Source organism: Perna viridis, chromosome 9 (genome assembly GCF_037379345.1).
Source record: "Perna viridis isolate PV_CMFRI_1.1 ecotype Kerala chromosome 9, ASM3737934v1, whole genome shotgun sequence".
NCBI classification, from domain to species: Eukaryota; Metazoa; Mollusca; class Bivalvia; order Mytilida; family Mytilidae; genus Perna; species Perna viridis.
The window spans coordinates 9,915,835-9,932,400 of NC_142453.1; the positions used below are offsets into that span (position 1 = coordinate 9,915,835).

At 32.6% G+C, this 16,566-nt stretch overlaps 1 protein-coding gene across 2 annotated transcripts in view; it reads right to left on the minus strand.

Moving 5' to 3' along the window:
- LOC148606620 (dynein axonemal heavy chain 10-like) overlaps nt 1–16,566 on the minus strand; it is a 67,645-nt gene that overhangs the window by 904 nt on the left and 50,175 nt on the right. Inside the window, exons 49-65 of one of the 2 annotated variants that reach the window (XM_088543735.1) lie at nt 16,008–16,150; nt 15,149–15,366; nt 14,546–14,767; nt 13,663–13,810; nt 12,471–12,607; nt 10,594–10,750; nt 9,659–9,877; nt 8,703–9,080; nt 7,717–7,872; nt 6,004–6,342; nt 5,395–5,595; nt 4,447–4,752; nt 3,407–3,578; nt 2,541–2,672; nt 1,858–2,069; nt 1,147–1,314; nt 353–533 (exon numbers count right to left, since the gene is read on the minus strand). In XM_088543735.1, the coding sequence (XP_088399861.1) occupies nt 353–533; nt 1,147–1,314; nt 1,858–2,069; nt 2,541–2,672; nt 3,407–3,578; nt 4,447–4,752; nt 5,395–5,595; nt 6,004–6,342; nt 7,717–7,872; nt 8,703–9,080; nt 9,659–9,877; nt 10,594–10,750; nt 12,471–12,607; nt 13,663–13,810; nt 14,546–14,767; nt 15,149–15,366; nt 16,008–16,150 (3,489 nt within the window). The remainder of the gene's footprint in view (nt 1–352; nt 534–1,146; nt 1,315–1,857; nt 2,070–2,540; nt 2,673–3,406; nt 3,579–4,446; nt 4,753–5,394; nt 5,596–6,003; nt 6,343–7,716; nt 7,873–8,702; nt 9,081–9,658; nt 9,878–10,593; nt 10,751–12,470; nt 12,608–13,662; nt 13,811–14,545; nt 14,768–15,148; nt 15,367–16,007; nt 16,151–16,566) is intronic. The other variant, XM_088543734.1, reaches the window with a different exon arrangement.

Consider the following 16,566-nt stretch of genomic DNA (forward strand, 5'->3'; position numbering starts at 1 on the left):
ATTGACATAAATACGTTTATGTAATATAATAATCATTGAGAAACAGTCAACAAATAATTAATACTTTTGTTGTTCTAATTACTCTAATTCTAATCTTGATTAGAAACCCTTGGAAGATTAACAAGATTAACATAGATTTTATATATTTATACCTAAATTTCTAACAAATTTATCCTTTTTTCTGTGAAAAAGGCCGTCACATTCAATCTCCCTCTTAAAAAACTGAGCATTTAAAAGGTTAACAGGTATGTATCAAGTTACTTTATATTTCCTGTAATCCGAGGATTTACAAAAATGTTCAATTTCAAGCAATTTGATTGGTCCATATTTGCGTTGAAGTAAAACACTATACCTTGATGTGCCCTTTCTGTAACATCATCAGCCTTGGCCCACTGTGTAACAGATGTGTAAAGTGTAGATTTATCCAATGGCCAGCCATTCTTACGACATGTGGCCTGGACCAAAGCTGTCAGGTAGGATTCCGGGATGTGTAGACCAGACAGCCACATCACCTGGGGTTCTCCTTCATTCACCTGTGCAATAAATTGTTTATATCAATGAACTGTATCTAGGAGTTTAGTGTTACCAGATTTTTACCTTTTTTTTCCTGTGTCAGGTTTGTCAACAATATATTGACACTGAAAAGAGCGGACAAATATCATCTATACTCGGTATATAGAATTTAAATTCATTTGGGAATTAACATGTCGATAACCTTTTTACAGTAATACTACCCCTAATTTAAAAACTCTCTTCTTTATCAATCTCTCACCCAAAGCAACTGAGTTAAGTGTTTTAAATTGAACAAGGTCATTCTTATGTGTTAGGTCTACCATAAAATAAATGATACATGTAATGATATTTTGTTTGACACCAAAACTATCACTCCTGAAAAAATAATCTGCAATATCAGTGCTCTCCCCAGGCAATTAAAGCACTGTCTTCCCAGCACTATAATTTCTTAGCAACGTGCTATCTGTAATTAATTTAAGTCAGAATGCACTATGGGCACTGTGCTATAATTTTGGAAGAAGGCCAAAAGAGCTGTGCTATGCGAGTAAGCCCTGTGTTATTTAAAACATATGAGGAGAATACTGAATAAACAGTTCTGTAATTTATCTAGCAGACTACAATAGTGAAACTCACCCATCCATTATACTGTTTGAATCGTCTCTCAAAGTGTATCATCCAGTTACCAAGAGATTTCAGTGTGTCAGGAGCTAGCCTTCTCCAAATGGACGGAATCAATCCATTAAATAAGGCCCTAGCTACATCATCTAATTCACTACTCATACCAACTTCTCCTACCAATGCCTAAAATGTAAAATATTGATTGATTATGGTTTATCATCATATGACAGATATTTCATGCATTTCAGGTCAAGGACGACCCTGCTTTGTATTAGTCCGACACAATGAGCCGGATCTTTATTGTGCTAGCATACAGAAACAACAGCATGCCAATAATGGTTTGACATCGTAATTCTAAATTCTTACAAAAACGAATTGAGATATTTGATGACTAACCACTGAAAGGAAATATAAATTGTATGGATTGAAGTCTTATTACAGAATCCCCATCAAAATTACCTCAGACTTTACTTTTTATGAGCAACTCGGCGGGTGTTTCTAGAAAGGCAGAGGATGCTTACCCTACTGGCACACCTGGTTCATGCCCCCAGTTTTTAGTGTAGTCTGAGTTGCTCATTTGTTTTTGTTACTTTATATGTATGATTTTAGTTACTTTATGTTCTTTGTTGTGTATGTCTGTTTCCATGTCTGGTCTTTGTCCCTGGATTACATTCTTTTTATTACCACTATAACCTTGGTTCCCTTGTTTACTCTTTAATTACCAACCTTCTGAAGTGTGTTTAATGATTTCCTCATCCTGTTCAGGAGATTGTTAAATCTTTCCAGTTCCTGTAGCAGTACTACAGTTGTTGGTGTAATGTCAATGCCATATTTCTTTTTGATCTTGTCTAGTTCAAACTCCTGCGGTATCTTGTTGAGAACTTCTTGAGCAACTTTTCCGATAAATTCTTCCCTACTGATTCCACCACCAGAATCACCTGAAATTTAGGTAATTAAGAGTTTTAGCAAAAGATTTTTAAGAAGAAACTTTAACTTCAGGTAATTTCATTGATTAACCTCCTACAGCAGGTATTTCATGCATTTCAGGACAATGACATTTGATCAATCGAAACAACTTTGCTCTGTACTAGTCTGACATTTTTAATATGCTGCTAGCTGGCAGTAACCTGTTTTCGAAGACATAATAAAGAAATCTGCAACAATAAAAAATAAATCCACTTCTATTCTACAAAGAAAAAAAATGTACGTGAATCTGCTTTTAAATTCTTTCAATACATGTATGAAATTGGCTATATAAATATACTGTTTTTATTGGGATACTTCAATTATATTGCTAATCCAGGGGAATTTTTACTAGAATAGATCAGATATTAAAACATAAAAAATTAAAATAAAATGCTATGGTAACCATAATATACTAAGTGTCAGAGTAATGTGTTAAATGATACCTGTTTGAGGTTGTAACTCTATCAAGTTCATCCACATATCTCTAGCAGCCTGTGTGTAGTAACCAATCTCAGCATTAGGATGTAGACCAAATACTTCTGGTGTGTTGGCATGTGGCAAACTCTCAATGTAATCTTAAATACAACAAAATACTAATTATACATGTTAAAGTTCGTAAAATATGACAAGAGACTTAATATAATTAAATTCAGAAAAAAGATACTACAAAGTTTTGATTTTTAAATAGACTTCCGTCCCACTAAAATGAGAGATGTTATAGACCCTCAACTGGAAGGAACATTATTGAAAGTTAAGTTGTTGGGCTGTATTTGTGAAAACATCTAAATAAATATAAATAGGGCATCTTAAGGAACATTAAATTATACCCCACCACTAAGCAAATAATTTTTGGGGGTAAAGACAGCTTAAAAATTACACTTTAGTGTAAATAATTGATTAAACTGATATTCAAACTTGATCTGTATTTAATGATACACAATAACTATACATAGTTTGAAAACGATCCTTTCATATCTACTGTTATCATATGGAAAAAAAATGACAGAAGTGCAACTTTTCAGAGGGTACCATATAATACCTAACCTTAAGGGATATAACTCAATAAAAGATAGTAAAATTCAATAGAGACTGTTGGGTTTTCTCTGTAAATTATCTCCTAAGAGCAGACAGATTGGAATGAATAATTATACATTTCATCATATACACCTATAAAGCAACTTAATAATAAAAATAAAAATGTGTAGCCTTTTTTTGGGGTGTATCACATATTACAGAATTTGCATGATTCTTACAAAGACTGATATTTAATAAAATCAACCACAGATTCTCATTTTAAGAATATGCATACCAGTATAGTTATCCCTGGGTCCATCCTCGGGAATTTTGTAATCAACTAACTCATTGACAAAGAAATGGAAGGGTTGGAAAGTGTCAAAGATGAAGTCTCCCATATATTCATCCATGTATGTATTGAGAACACGTCTGTCAAAATTGTCAATAGCTCGACCTCCGTACATCACCTGAAAGTTAAAAAGTAGATTACAAATACATCCATAGTATTTTGAGGTGAAACATTGAAGATATGATAAGACCCTAAGCTCACTATGATATTTTCTGTTTCTGATATTTACAAAAAATATCAGTTTTATACTTTGTAAATTTCGATATGCCGTACACCTGTTTCAAGGCGTAACCTCTCATCAGCAGCATTAAAATCAATTATGTAGGAAGATCATAATCAAAATATCAGTTGTATACAAGAAGTACTCATAACCAAAACTCTCGAAAGAGGAAGCCAAATCCATCACTGAGAGGTTCTACTATATGCAATGCAAGGAATGAAGCCTCGGTGTTTTTAGGAAGGATTTATTTAAAATGACTTAGTTCAATGTACCATCAGTAGCAATGGCGTGACCTAACTACCAGTATATATATTAGATCAAGCCAAAAATTTGTAAAAAAATCGTTTAATCAAAAGTATGATTAATCTTACTGTGAAAGTTTTTTTGTTCATGGGGTACCAATTTTTGTGGTTTTTGTGGGTTTGGTAAACTGCAAAATTTGGTTCCCAACGAGAAGAAAATTTTCTATTCACTTTGTATGATAAGAGTTGTGGAATCCTTGAATTAAAGAATGTAACAACTGGCACCCACGAATAAAAGTACTTTCACAGTATTTATTAACTTATTTAGATCTTTGTATTAGGTCAACATCTACAACCAAATCATTAAAGTTTTGAACAAAAAAAAAGAACAACACAAAACAAAACAAAAACAAAAAAAAAACAAAAAAAAAGTTGAATTGATAGAGAAAACATAAATAAATGTGACCTCTTCCAATCCTTTTGTATATGTGATTGTCATTAAAACAACTAATCATGTTTCTTACCTCACCAATCAGATATTTCAAGCTGTTCCATGGTATTTTAGTTTCACCCTGCTCATGAGCTTTACTCAAGTACGTATTCAAGATCTGCATACACACACGGTGATCCGACTCATTGAAATCATAACCAATGTTCCATCCAATTTTGCCATACTTTCTCCTCTCCTGAACAACAGCGTGGAAGAATCCTAATACAAAGACGAGGGCTGGGAAAGCAGGATGTGGACACTCGGCCAATGCTGTGGCGGAAATCTTGTGGTAGGTACCTCTCAAGTTCAGCTTCAGACCGTTAGGAGGCTCAGTCACAACCTGTAATGTAAAAGAAGCATTTATACATATAGTATTACTGTAAAATTTGAAGTAAATGTAAAGTGATGCAAATTTGCACTTTTAGGATCATTAAGTGTTTTTTCTACAAATCCAAATGAAAAATTTGGGTTATTTGAATAACTTTTGAATTTGGCCCCACTAGTGGTAAGAATCAAAGGGAAAATGGCCCAGGTCCTTTTTTTAATAATTTGACTGTGGTTTAGGCAAAATAATTAAAAACTTGCCTTTTTCAGACTAATTTTTAGGATATAGAGAAAAATCCTATCTCAGTAATGGTAGTGGTAAGAATTCTACTGTACAAATTTTATTACTATCTGCCAGAATAATAAATTTTTTATAGTAGAACTTATGAAGTTCTTGTCATGTATCAATAGACTCTGTTTCTGTCAATAACTCAAGATCTATCAACAGCAATTTCTACAAATAGTTCCTGATTTGATGATTTTATGAGGTCTACAAACAAAGCTGAAATTGACAAAATCAGATGTAAATATACAGTAAAAAAAAGAATCGTAACAGTAAAATCCAAATTTAAAACAGCAGAATTCTGCTAAAAAGCAGGAAAAAAATTATCCCTGCTGTTTTATTTACAATCCACAGCTTGCATTACCCAAGTTATACCTTAAGTGATCTCTGTAGGATACCAATAGGGAAACTGGGTGTAGGCTCGGTGGTTAGCCAGAGTCTGAAGTCTGGATGGGGCTTGTTAAGTTTCTCCAGTTGCTTCTCTAACTCTCTCAACCATTTTACCAACAAGTGACAATTCTGTAACATAAGCCACTGTCCTCTGGCCACAGCAGTCTCTAAGTATTGTAAAGCCAACTGAAAAGATAGATAAGTTATTATTGATTTTGGTCTTTTGGTGCCCATTTTTCAAAATATATATCCCCTGGGCCAAAGATATCAGGAAGCTCAGTTTATACTAGTACATACACATGCAATATATCCTGTTAAGAAAAATATATATCTAGCAGAAAAAGAATGTCCTGTCTAAAAAAAAGATTTAAAAAATACTTCTTTAACTAACACTTTATCAACAATTATGAGTTAAAACAACATATCTACAATAAACCACAATTTAAAAAAAAAATATTAATAGTCTTTTATACTGGATACATGTATTTGGAAGGCAAAAATATAATAGTTCACATAAAAATTTGTTTCTAATGTTTTGCTTCCCTTTTAGCATGTATACTTTGGAATTCCTCAAAATTTCCAATAACAGCCTACCTTCTCCTGACCTTGTCCCATGGACAAGAACTTGAGCTTATTAGACCCAAATTCTATCCTCTCAGCTAGCTTGGCTAGATCACTGGCTGGGTCAGAACCTGGACTGAGAATAAAGACAATGGGAGATGTGGGTGTACTCTGTTCAAACACAGACTCGAAGCTGATAATAGGTGGTGTGACATATTTCTCTCCCATACACTTGGTGACGTACTCCTCCACAGCTCTGTAAATTCTGTCCACACGGAAGCATCTGAGCAAGACAAGTTTTTGGAAGTGGGACAAGGACTCGTCATATTTTAGAGGGAACGGTTGAGACTCTGGGGTGTCATGATCAAACCACTGTAAAGTAAATGAATTTAATAAATATAATTTAAAAGAACCAACAGATTTATATTTACTTAATTTTCAACATTCATATTTGATATATTATCATGATGAATTTTGAAGGACAAATACAAGCACATGACTTTCATTCAGAAATTCAGTTTGAAAACTCTTACAATTTTACAAGTGAATAGTAAAAAGACATACCTTTTAACCCTCTCACACCAGGGGGAGACCCCATCAAAAACAATGAAAATTCAGAATCTCCCACAAAAAAATGAAATATTTAAGGTTTTTGGTTTAATAAAATGACTTGATTTTTTTGTGAAAAATACTAAATAAAAAACATTAGATTTTTTTTTTTAAAGTAAAAATCTCCCGCATGAGACAATGTAAATTGGGTGAATCTGACATGAACTGTTCTAAAGGTTAACAGGTATAAAATAGATAAAAAATCAATCATAACTAAATATCAGTAGTGTGTAATGAACAATTCAGAACTTAACCATCATATTGAGAAATTATACTGTTGTCTGAAGTAAAAAACAAATATACAGTATTCTCATCGTTAATGTATTTTTGCAGTGTGCAAACTTCTGTGATGGAAAAGTAAGCATAAAATATATTACCTGCAAAATTTACTATAAAATGCCTATTTTTTAAATCTTTAAACTGTGATAGTTGGTGATAGTTGCAAAACTTACTATAAAATGCTTATTTTTAAAATTTTTAAACTGTGATAGTTGGTGATAGTTGCAAAACTTACTATAAAATGCTTATTTTTAAAATTTTTAAACTGTGATAGTTGGTGATAGTTGCAAAACTTACTATAAAATGCTTATTTTTAAAATTTTTAAACAGTGATAGTTAGTATCAGTGACTACTCCTATGTTTTAGTTAGTATCAGTGACTACTTGTATGTTTTAGTTAGTGATTACTCCTATGTTTTATTTAGTATCAGTGATTACTCCTATGTTTTAGTTAGTATCAGTGATTACTTGTATGTTTTAGTTAGTATCAGTGATTACTTGTATGTTTGAGTTAGTATCAGTGATTACTCCTATGTTTTAGTTAGTATCAGTGATTACTTGTATGTTTGAGTTAGTATCAGTGATTACTTGTATGTTTCTTTTACAGAAGTCAAAAATTGGCAAAAAGTTGTGTTTAATATGTTTACAGTGCTAGATGCCAAATAATGAGGTATTGTTCCAAGCCCCCCCTCCCCCCCCCCACTCCTCTTCCCAAAAAAATTTCTTGCCTTGCTTCGCTTAGGCTTTACTTCTATTCTATCCCCCTTTAACCTGAAATTCTGAATCCCTCCCGATAACCTTAATGTTTTTTACCTTACATAACTTCTACCATGGTCAACAAGACTCATTTTGAACTTACCTTCTTCCAAATTTTCTCATTTCTTTCAATATCCTCCAACAATGAACTGAACTTGTCAGGAAGAACCTCTACAAGCCTGATACAGTCTTCCCATCCTTCTTCAGGAAACCATGGGAATGGCTTTTTCCTTTTACTCTTCTCTAGAGCAATGTTACCCTACAATATATGTCATTTCAATCAAATTTTACAATGAAACCTGCATATACAAAACCCCTTTGGACAGTACAATCTGTCCAGTTTTGCCAGGTGTCTGGTTAAGACAGGTTTTTGGATTATCCAGGTTCTAGTTTAGACAGATTTTTTGATTATCCAAGTTCTCATTTAGACAGGTTTTGCGATTATCCACGTTCTGTTCTGACAGATTTTCTAATATTCAAGTTCTCGTTTAGACAGATTTTTGGATTATCAAGGTTCCAGTTTATACAGGTTTCAGAGTAATAGTTGAGTACCATTAATGAAAGGGTTAATATTTTTTCAGATCTGCCAACATCTTGTTTCTTCATGGAAATTAATATCCATAGTCCATGAAGGTCATATGATTATCTGCCGATATGCTTTCAATTAAATGTGAATATTTCATAGATATCTGATTTAGTAGCTTTGACATTAAATAAGAAAATAAGAACCATAAATTTTGGTTACAAATTTTCTGTTAACAAAATCTCCTCTACAAAGACATAAAACACAAATAATGGTAAAATATTGTGCAAAAATGAAATTTGAACCAATAGTTAACATTCCGAAAGTACTGAGAAACATACTCATTTTCGAGAGGAACTAATTTTTACTATTTTCAGAGGACAGAAAGCCGCAAAAATAGTACCCACGAAATTATTTTTTAACACTATATAACGCCGAACCTTTTTTGAAATCGTGAAAAATTGATACCTGCAAATATATTTACTTAACAGAATCCGTGAAAATTAGCAACCATGAAAATTAATACGTTCACAGAAGTCAGGAATGAGTAAAAAATTTAAAGATACCTTAATGAAGAAGTCCAGCTCTTCTTGAGTTGTTGTTCCTGAATCCTGTTCAAGTTTAATGGTAATTTGGAATGAAAACAGAAGTTTGTGCCTCTCAAAAATACCAGTACATCCATAATTATAAACATTGTGTGTCAAAGTGTCCATGATGTTACGGAGTCTCTTCTGTAACATGGCGTCTGGTAGAGACTTCCTCAGGGAGAACTCAAAGACATCTAGGTAGGATGATAGAGAATATTGGTACATAGTATTGATAGAGGACATTTCAGCTAAGATGAAAAACAAAATGGCACCTCTTCTGGCTGCAGGACGATATCCATCTCTCAGCTTGTCAATATCTAATGCTGTTTTGGCACCAAGTTTAAGCTTTTCTGACACCTGAAAAATGTTTGAGATAAAATTATTGTTAATTTTGATAAGAGAACACAATGATTTAAAATATTGCAGAACAAAAAAATATTTTGTAGACATTAAACATATTTCTACCCTATTTTGTAACAATCTTTCTCTACAATGATAACAAAGTGGTAAATAGATCCCCTATTTTTGAAAACGATATGCTTTATTCATAGGTTTGTTTTAAATTTTCATCTTCCTATCACAGTATTTTGAACTATACAGAATGATCTTCTAAAGTATGAAGAGTAACCAAATCTCTGCAGAGTCAGTCCATTTACTTTACAATGGCCATCTCATATTCATATGTATCTATAGCATGTTGCTACATGTACTGTGAAAGTTCTTTAATTCATGGATACCAATTTTCGTAGATAAGAGCAGAAATGCAAGTTCATGGAAGAAAAGTAACAGTAAAATCTAGATTTGGAAAATAAGATTTCCAATCTAAATTGGAAAAAATCATGTCTAATGTAAAAACAGGTAAATTGACACTAGGCTACACATTGTCATAAGTACCATAGACCTTACGTATCAATGTACTGAGTACCGGTACTCACCTCAGTAGCTTTGGTTTTAGTCTCTTCCAAGGTCTGAATCAACTCCAAGTTATCCAACATGTTGCCCTGTGACTGGGCTAATTCTCTCAGTAGGGCATCCTCAAGGTCCTTTAATAATTTTTTGTTATCACTGGTCTCCTGGATCAATCTTTCTCTCTGTTCCTCGAGTTCTCGTCTCTCAAACTTCACAATGACACTGAGCAACTGATCTTCAAGACCCTGATGTGAAATGAGAAAATGTTACATTGGATACTTATTTATACACACACACACATATATATATCTATTTTAAGAGTATCGGTTGTTTCTTTATATGTGTTACTTATGTTATTTCATGTTCTTTGTTGTGTGTGTCTGTTTTGCCTGTCTAGTTTTTTTATTTTTTTGAATACTTTCTTTTCATTTCCCCTCCAATCTTGGTTCCTTTGATTACTTTTTGACACTGGATTACATTCTAGCCCTTATCTTGCCCAATCACAATTATAAGGTCGAAAAGTGCACTGGGAAGAAATACTATGAACAAGGAACATGGAAGTTCACATGAGGGTAATTTTCCCAACATTAAGTCCTGAAAGTTACCCCTATGTGAAAATTTCTTTGTTTAACTTATTTAAGATTTGTTCCACCAAATTTACACCTCGACCACTGCAAATTCATTGGCTATAAAAATAACAAAAATGACACCTCACAAAAATTTCAGCATTCACAATTAAAGGATGATCTAGTTTTGTCTCTCTTTTTTACATTAAATATATACTTGTATTAACTGTAATCCTTCTATACAAAAAAGCAAAACCAATAATACAATTAAGAACAAACTTCAGTGATAACAAAGCAAAAGACAAATCATTTACTCTGAGAGTGGTGCTGCTGCAGTAAATCATTTCAACTTGAAAAAACATGGTTTTTATCATCAACGTAAAAGTGCTACCAACCTTTAGAGTGACAGTGTAGTTGATGACCATAGATTTACCGAACACATTGGGCGTATATTTTGGATTAGCCAGCTTGGTATTCAGATAAAGTCTAAAGTTAGGGTCATAGTCCACTTCTTTGTCACCAAGAATAACAAATTCTTTGCCCTGTGAACCTAAAATAAACATCAAGAATATAAAGCAAGTGAATAAAAATTAGAGAATTGCTCCTTCAGAACATTACTTCATCTTTATAGACAATAGAAATACTGGTAAACAATTCACCAAATTTTCATAAAAATTGCTGGAAGCTTTTTTGAGTTATAGTCTGAAGTGTGAAGATGCAAGGGAAGATGGACAACAGTACATAACTGTAGAAAACTCGGAAATGTATAATAACAGGACAATTCACGTGTAAATTTAATCACCACCCTATGGTTAAAAAGTAATTTTTTTAATCAATGGCTTAGAATGGGAGAAAAGACTACTGTTTTGTATATCTCCACTGAAAAGGGGAGGGGCATAATAACCAAGTCTATTCGCATATAAAAGCATTTATGAATTTATATCAGTCCTAGACATTTAGAGCAATGTATACAGAGCCAGTTTTCAAAGTATTTTTAGAACATATGATTTAAAAGTTAACATTCATTACTAACCATATAAATGGCTTCAGATTCTATGCTTCCCTCCAAAATGAAAATTTAATGTTTGCATACTTATTTTATTGTATTTAGCTCCAAGCTGAATCATTAATATAGAGTTACAAATGATTTTGAAAATAAAACTCATAATACACCATTGAAATGTTTAAAACTTCAGAAAATTGATTTTTAAAACTATAAAAGACAATCATGTATTACTTTTGTGAATTAAACATGCTTTGGACAAAACAATATCACTTTTATTGCATGCATAACAAATAAACTTCACAATAATAACAATAATTGTATATAAACACTGAGGGGTAAATTAAAATATAATTTCATAAAACAATAAAACCTATGTAAGGCTGTGTACCTCCTGAAAATAAAAATAATCAGAAAATAAAAAAGGGAGATAACTGATACTTATGCATGGGCAACTTACCTGCCTTCACTTCAGTAAAATTAATAATTATTTTATTATACATCAAGATATCAAGTTTCAGTTATACAATAATAAACTACACAATTCATTTGATTTTGAAGTCTGTTTTCAATATGTTAACACACACACATAATACCTATTCCAGTAAAATTTCTCTGGAGAAGGTGGAACATCACTCAATTATTTAAACCTAGGTTGGGAGTAATTCTGATATTTTACACAATTTGAGGAGGTAGACCTAGGGACATAACTCTTACAATCATTGGAACATTTGTATTCACCATTTTATATCAATCTCATGTAACCATCAAAGTAATTCAGACTTATTTCATTCTGTTTCAAAGGAAAGCTTGAAAGGCTTTGGTGAAGTTGTATATGATACAAACATATCAGTGATTTCAAGAGTTACTTGCCTTACTCTAGGACTACCTCCTTAATGCATGGACAAATGAAATTCTCTTGGTGGTACCCCTTATGAATCGTGGCTTTCAATCCCTTTCAGGTAAATTTTACTGGAATAGCCCTTACACTTGAAATTATAGGGGTCATTAATTTCTTTATGACAAAAAGATCCTAAAGATGTCTGATTCATAAATGATATTAAAATCATTGTCCAAATTATTCATTTCTAACAGCTGAAATACAACCGACTAATTATAGAATGACTAATAAAAGAAAAAAACACTTTACAAGGATTAATAATTCCAGACTTTCAATTACATCTCTTTTCCTTATAAACTAAATAAAGAATTTGCTACAAAATTTCAGCATCCCCCATCAATCAATCAATCAAGCAAAGCGATAATTTACCTTTGATGTTTTTCTCCAGGACGTTATCTATGACTGGATCTATGTATTCGTCAACATCTTTAAAGAGGAAGGGGAAGCCATATTTAATGGCTAACTCCAGCTGTTTCAGGAAATCACTGTCATTAAATGTACAGATCTGAAAAAATATCAAAGATTTTGTATCATGAAAAAGATATTCATACATATGATGCCAGATGAACAGGTATAAGCAAATACGTTAAGCTAAAGAATTCATGTGAAATTTTTGGATTTGAAATAAAAAAAATCAATTTCATTCCACTATTCATGCGTCTTAAGCATTTAATTATTAGTCTTTCTAAAAATCAGACAGAAGGTGATTCATGCATGTCAAAAACCCACCAAATTCAGTTTTATTTCTTGTTCATAAACAGTTACTGATCACATAAGAAGTCTTAGTTTTTCATTTGGTTGTTGCACTTTTTAGATAAACATTATATGGATTGCGCACAAAATCTGCACTTTGCAAGAGTTATCATTCTTGATTTGCTTCCATTTGGTTGATTTAAGTATGACTTTCTCTAAAGTGCAGATGTTAATATTGAAATGATTTTTGTTAAGCAAAAATATAGCATATGTATACTGAAAAACCATTGTTTGTTTGGTGGGTTTTTCTACATCACGAATCACTTTACCATTGGCAGTGTCTGAATTTTATATGGATTGGTACTTAAACATTACACAGGGATATATTGAGTACATACTGTTTGATTAAAAGACATAAATATAGATTCACCTTCAGTCTTAAGGGATTTCAAAATTTCTCCACCCGAGATAGTTAAATTCTGTGAGCTTCAGGCAGTGAGTTAAAACTAAAATTTAACTATTGAGAGTGGAGAAATCATGTAATCCCCAAGAATATTGGAGGAGTAGAGAAGTATCTGTTTCTCCTAAGAAATCTGTAGAAAACTCGGTAATGTAAAATGGCCTGAAAATTCACACAGAAATTTAATCTCTTCCTGGTTGTTAAAAAGTTACGTGCATTTTGATTCACTGGCTTAAAACAGGAGAAAAGACCAATGTTTTGTATTTCTCCCCTGAGAAGGGGAGGGGCATAAATAAAAGAAAATTACTTTTTTTTTTAAACAATCATGAATTTAAATCAATTATATCAATTTGTATAATGTTTCTATAGGAACCATCATTGATACAAAACGTGAAAGAGTTTTTTACCTTGAGATTGTTGGGTTCCTCTTTCTTTTTAATCCAGTTAAGAGCCTGTTGTTGAGGATCTATACACATAGGGAATCTACTGGCCTGTGTTGTCAGGATACCGTTCTGTATAGACAGTTCATCTGGAGGTAAACCTTCTGATGTCCACCTAGAAACAAGTACAAAATTCTTAATGAACAGGTAAATACTGAGGAAAGTAGTTAATTGAACAAGTTAAAGGAAAATCTAATGAGAGATGTGAGAAACAAAAAATCAGGAGTCACTAAATAAGTATGGTGTTGAAGAATTATTTTAAAAGTGAATCCAGTGAAATGTTAAAAAAAACTGTCTAAATAGAACCCCTTTCTTATTGAAGGATTTGGAGATTTTTAAGGTGTTGGCTCTATCCAGGTTCAAAATGCAATGCACTTGAACTTTTTCTCACATTTTACAAGCTATCAGAAGATTCTGTTTGAGAAAGGTTTTTGGTTTATTCAGGGTTTGTTTGATATAGGTTTTACTGTTGTATAATCTGCAATAATTTCTTAATTAAACCAGTTTGATGTTCATCACTAACATGAAACCTGTGAAAACAAAGTTCCATGTGACCCATATCACCTGTAACTATAACCATACATAATAACCTGAGAAACAGTTCATGAAGGAGATTCTCCCCTTTGACACTGTCTCGTGGAAAATTTTTACGGAAAAGCGAAATTTTTTATATAAAAATTCAATAATGTAGTATTTTTTAAAAGAAAATGTAGTAATTTTAACCAAAAACCTCCCATACATCTTACACTTTTATGCAAAAGATTCTAGATTTTTCCTTGGTTTTGTGAGGAGTCTCTCCCTAAGGCAGGAGGGTTAATAGGTATGCTAAAATGTCACTAAGGTTACTTACTTGCTGATTTCTACATCATTAGTCAACAGGTCCTCTAGTTTGAAAGGCTCACTCATTGGAACCCCTCTTTCATTAAGGTCTGTAACCCAGTCCTTAAATACCATCTCCATTCTGAACTCCCAACTAAAGGCTCCAACATAACTAAGGAAGGCAGAGCTGACCAGACAGTCACCAAGCAGTTTAACTCGTTTCTTTTTCAGTTCTTCCAAGTCATTTGTCCATCTGCAATACAAAAAATATAGCATTTATAATGAATGCAGAGGGAGAAAAGCTCATGAACGGAATCTTATCCAAATGTTTATTCATAAATCTGTAAAAAATCAGATTTTCATCTTTTTAAACAATAAATTAAACTTTTTCCACTTCAACCAAAACTATAAGAATTGAGGCCAGAATTGGCAAGCAAGTTCAAGATCACCAAAAAAAAAAAATCATAATTGCAGTCTGAAGAAAATTTTCGTTTCCATAAATTTACTGGTATCATATGTTTTAATTTGGATACAAAGTTTTTTGTTTTAAATTATAACGCTATTTTTATTGTCAGAAAACATGAAAATCATCTGTAATGTTTTGTTATATTGAAACCCTAAATAGCCTGCTCACCTGACATTTTCAGAGCTGAGACCAGAGATAAGTTTGTCGGCAGCAATGAGACGACGTTCCATTATTTCCGTCTCTTCCTGAAGTTTCTGTTTCTCTGCCATAGCTTCCTCATACTTCCTTCCAAGTTCTTCTAATTGTTTCTCAAGTGAGCTAACTTCATTGGTAATCTTCTCCAAGTCTCTCTTGGCCTGATGGTAACTCCTCTCTAGTTTAGCCACCTTTTAAAAACAATGATGTTTGTAAAAATAAAGATCTATCGTGAAAATAAAGTCTATTTTCTTTTTTCTGTTTCCACTTTCAGTGAGATAAAATCAAAAGTTCACTGGTGAAATGAAATGCATACGTACATAGTTTCATAATGTAAATATAGGGCATTAATGGAACATTATGTGATATCACACTATGTAATGGTGAAAAAAGGAGGCTGACCAAATGTTCAAAATGCCCTAAATCGAAAAATTGCATTGTGAATTTGCTGAAAACTGAACTTGTCTGTATTTTATGGTACTAAACTCCCGTGTAAAGTTCTAACATTATCATCTTTTAATGGCTGGGTGACAGACAGACGGATGGACTGATGGATGGACTGACGGACATACAAATTTTCAGATGGTATCACATAATACCTAGACAATTCATGTGGCAGGGTGTAAAAAAAAGCTTCAGACCTGAAAATATGCAAGCCCTTTAAAATAAGATAAGAAGCAAGAAAAGCTGATCCAGGGTTTAAAAAAAAAGGGGGAGGGTTGTAAACGAATAAACCAAAGCCCACAATATTTTTTTTTCCTTGTGAACCTTTAGGTTTTTTTAGAAAGGGGGTAGCAGGCCTCCTAGGGACCTTCCTGAATCCCTGGAATACCTTGTCTCTCTTTGGTTTGATTTCTCTGGCCACTACACAGTATCCCATGACAGCCTCTACAAACTTCAGCAGACCTGTTCCAGCCTTACTGATTGTCTTCATGTTGTCAATTGTCATTGTACATGACTTGTCAGACAGCATGGCTAAAAATAGAATGAAAGGATGAAGATGCAATGGTGCAATAACACAATGCTTTACAAAGCCATTGATGTATTGCAACATGACAGTGGTCAGATATATAACAGTGTATTTACCTGTATCCTTTTTATTCAAATACATGTTTACTTCATGACCAACATTTGTTCTAAGTCCTGTACATGTATTACTTTTTTCCATTTCTAATTTTCACTGATTCTATCAAGTTAAAATATTTGCAAAAATCAATTTCCACACTTTCAAAAAAGGATAGCATTTATAGAGTGTAATAAAACAATTTTATGGGTACTATCTGAAAATTAGTACACAGCAAAAATTAAAACAATTGCATCATATCAATATAAAAAAAATGAAACTCAAGACTACTGTGAAAGTACTTTAATTTGTAGATACCAATTTTCGT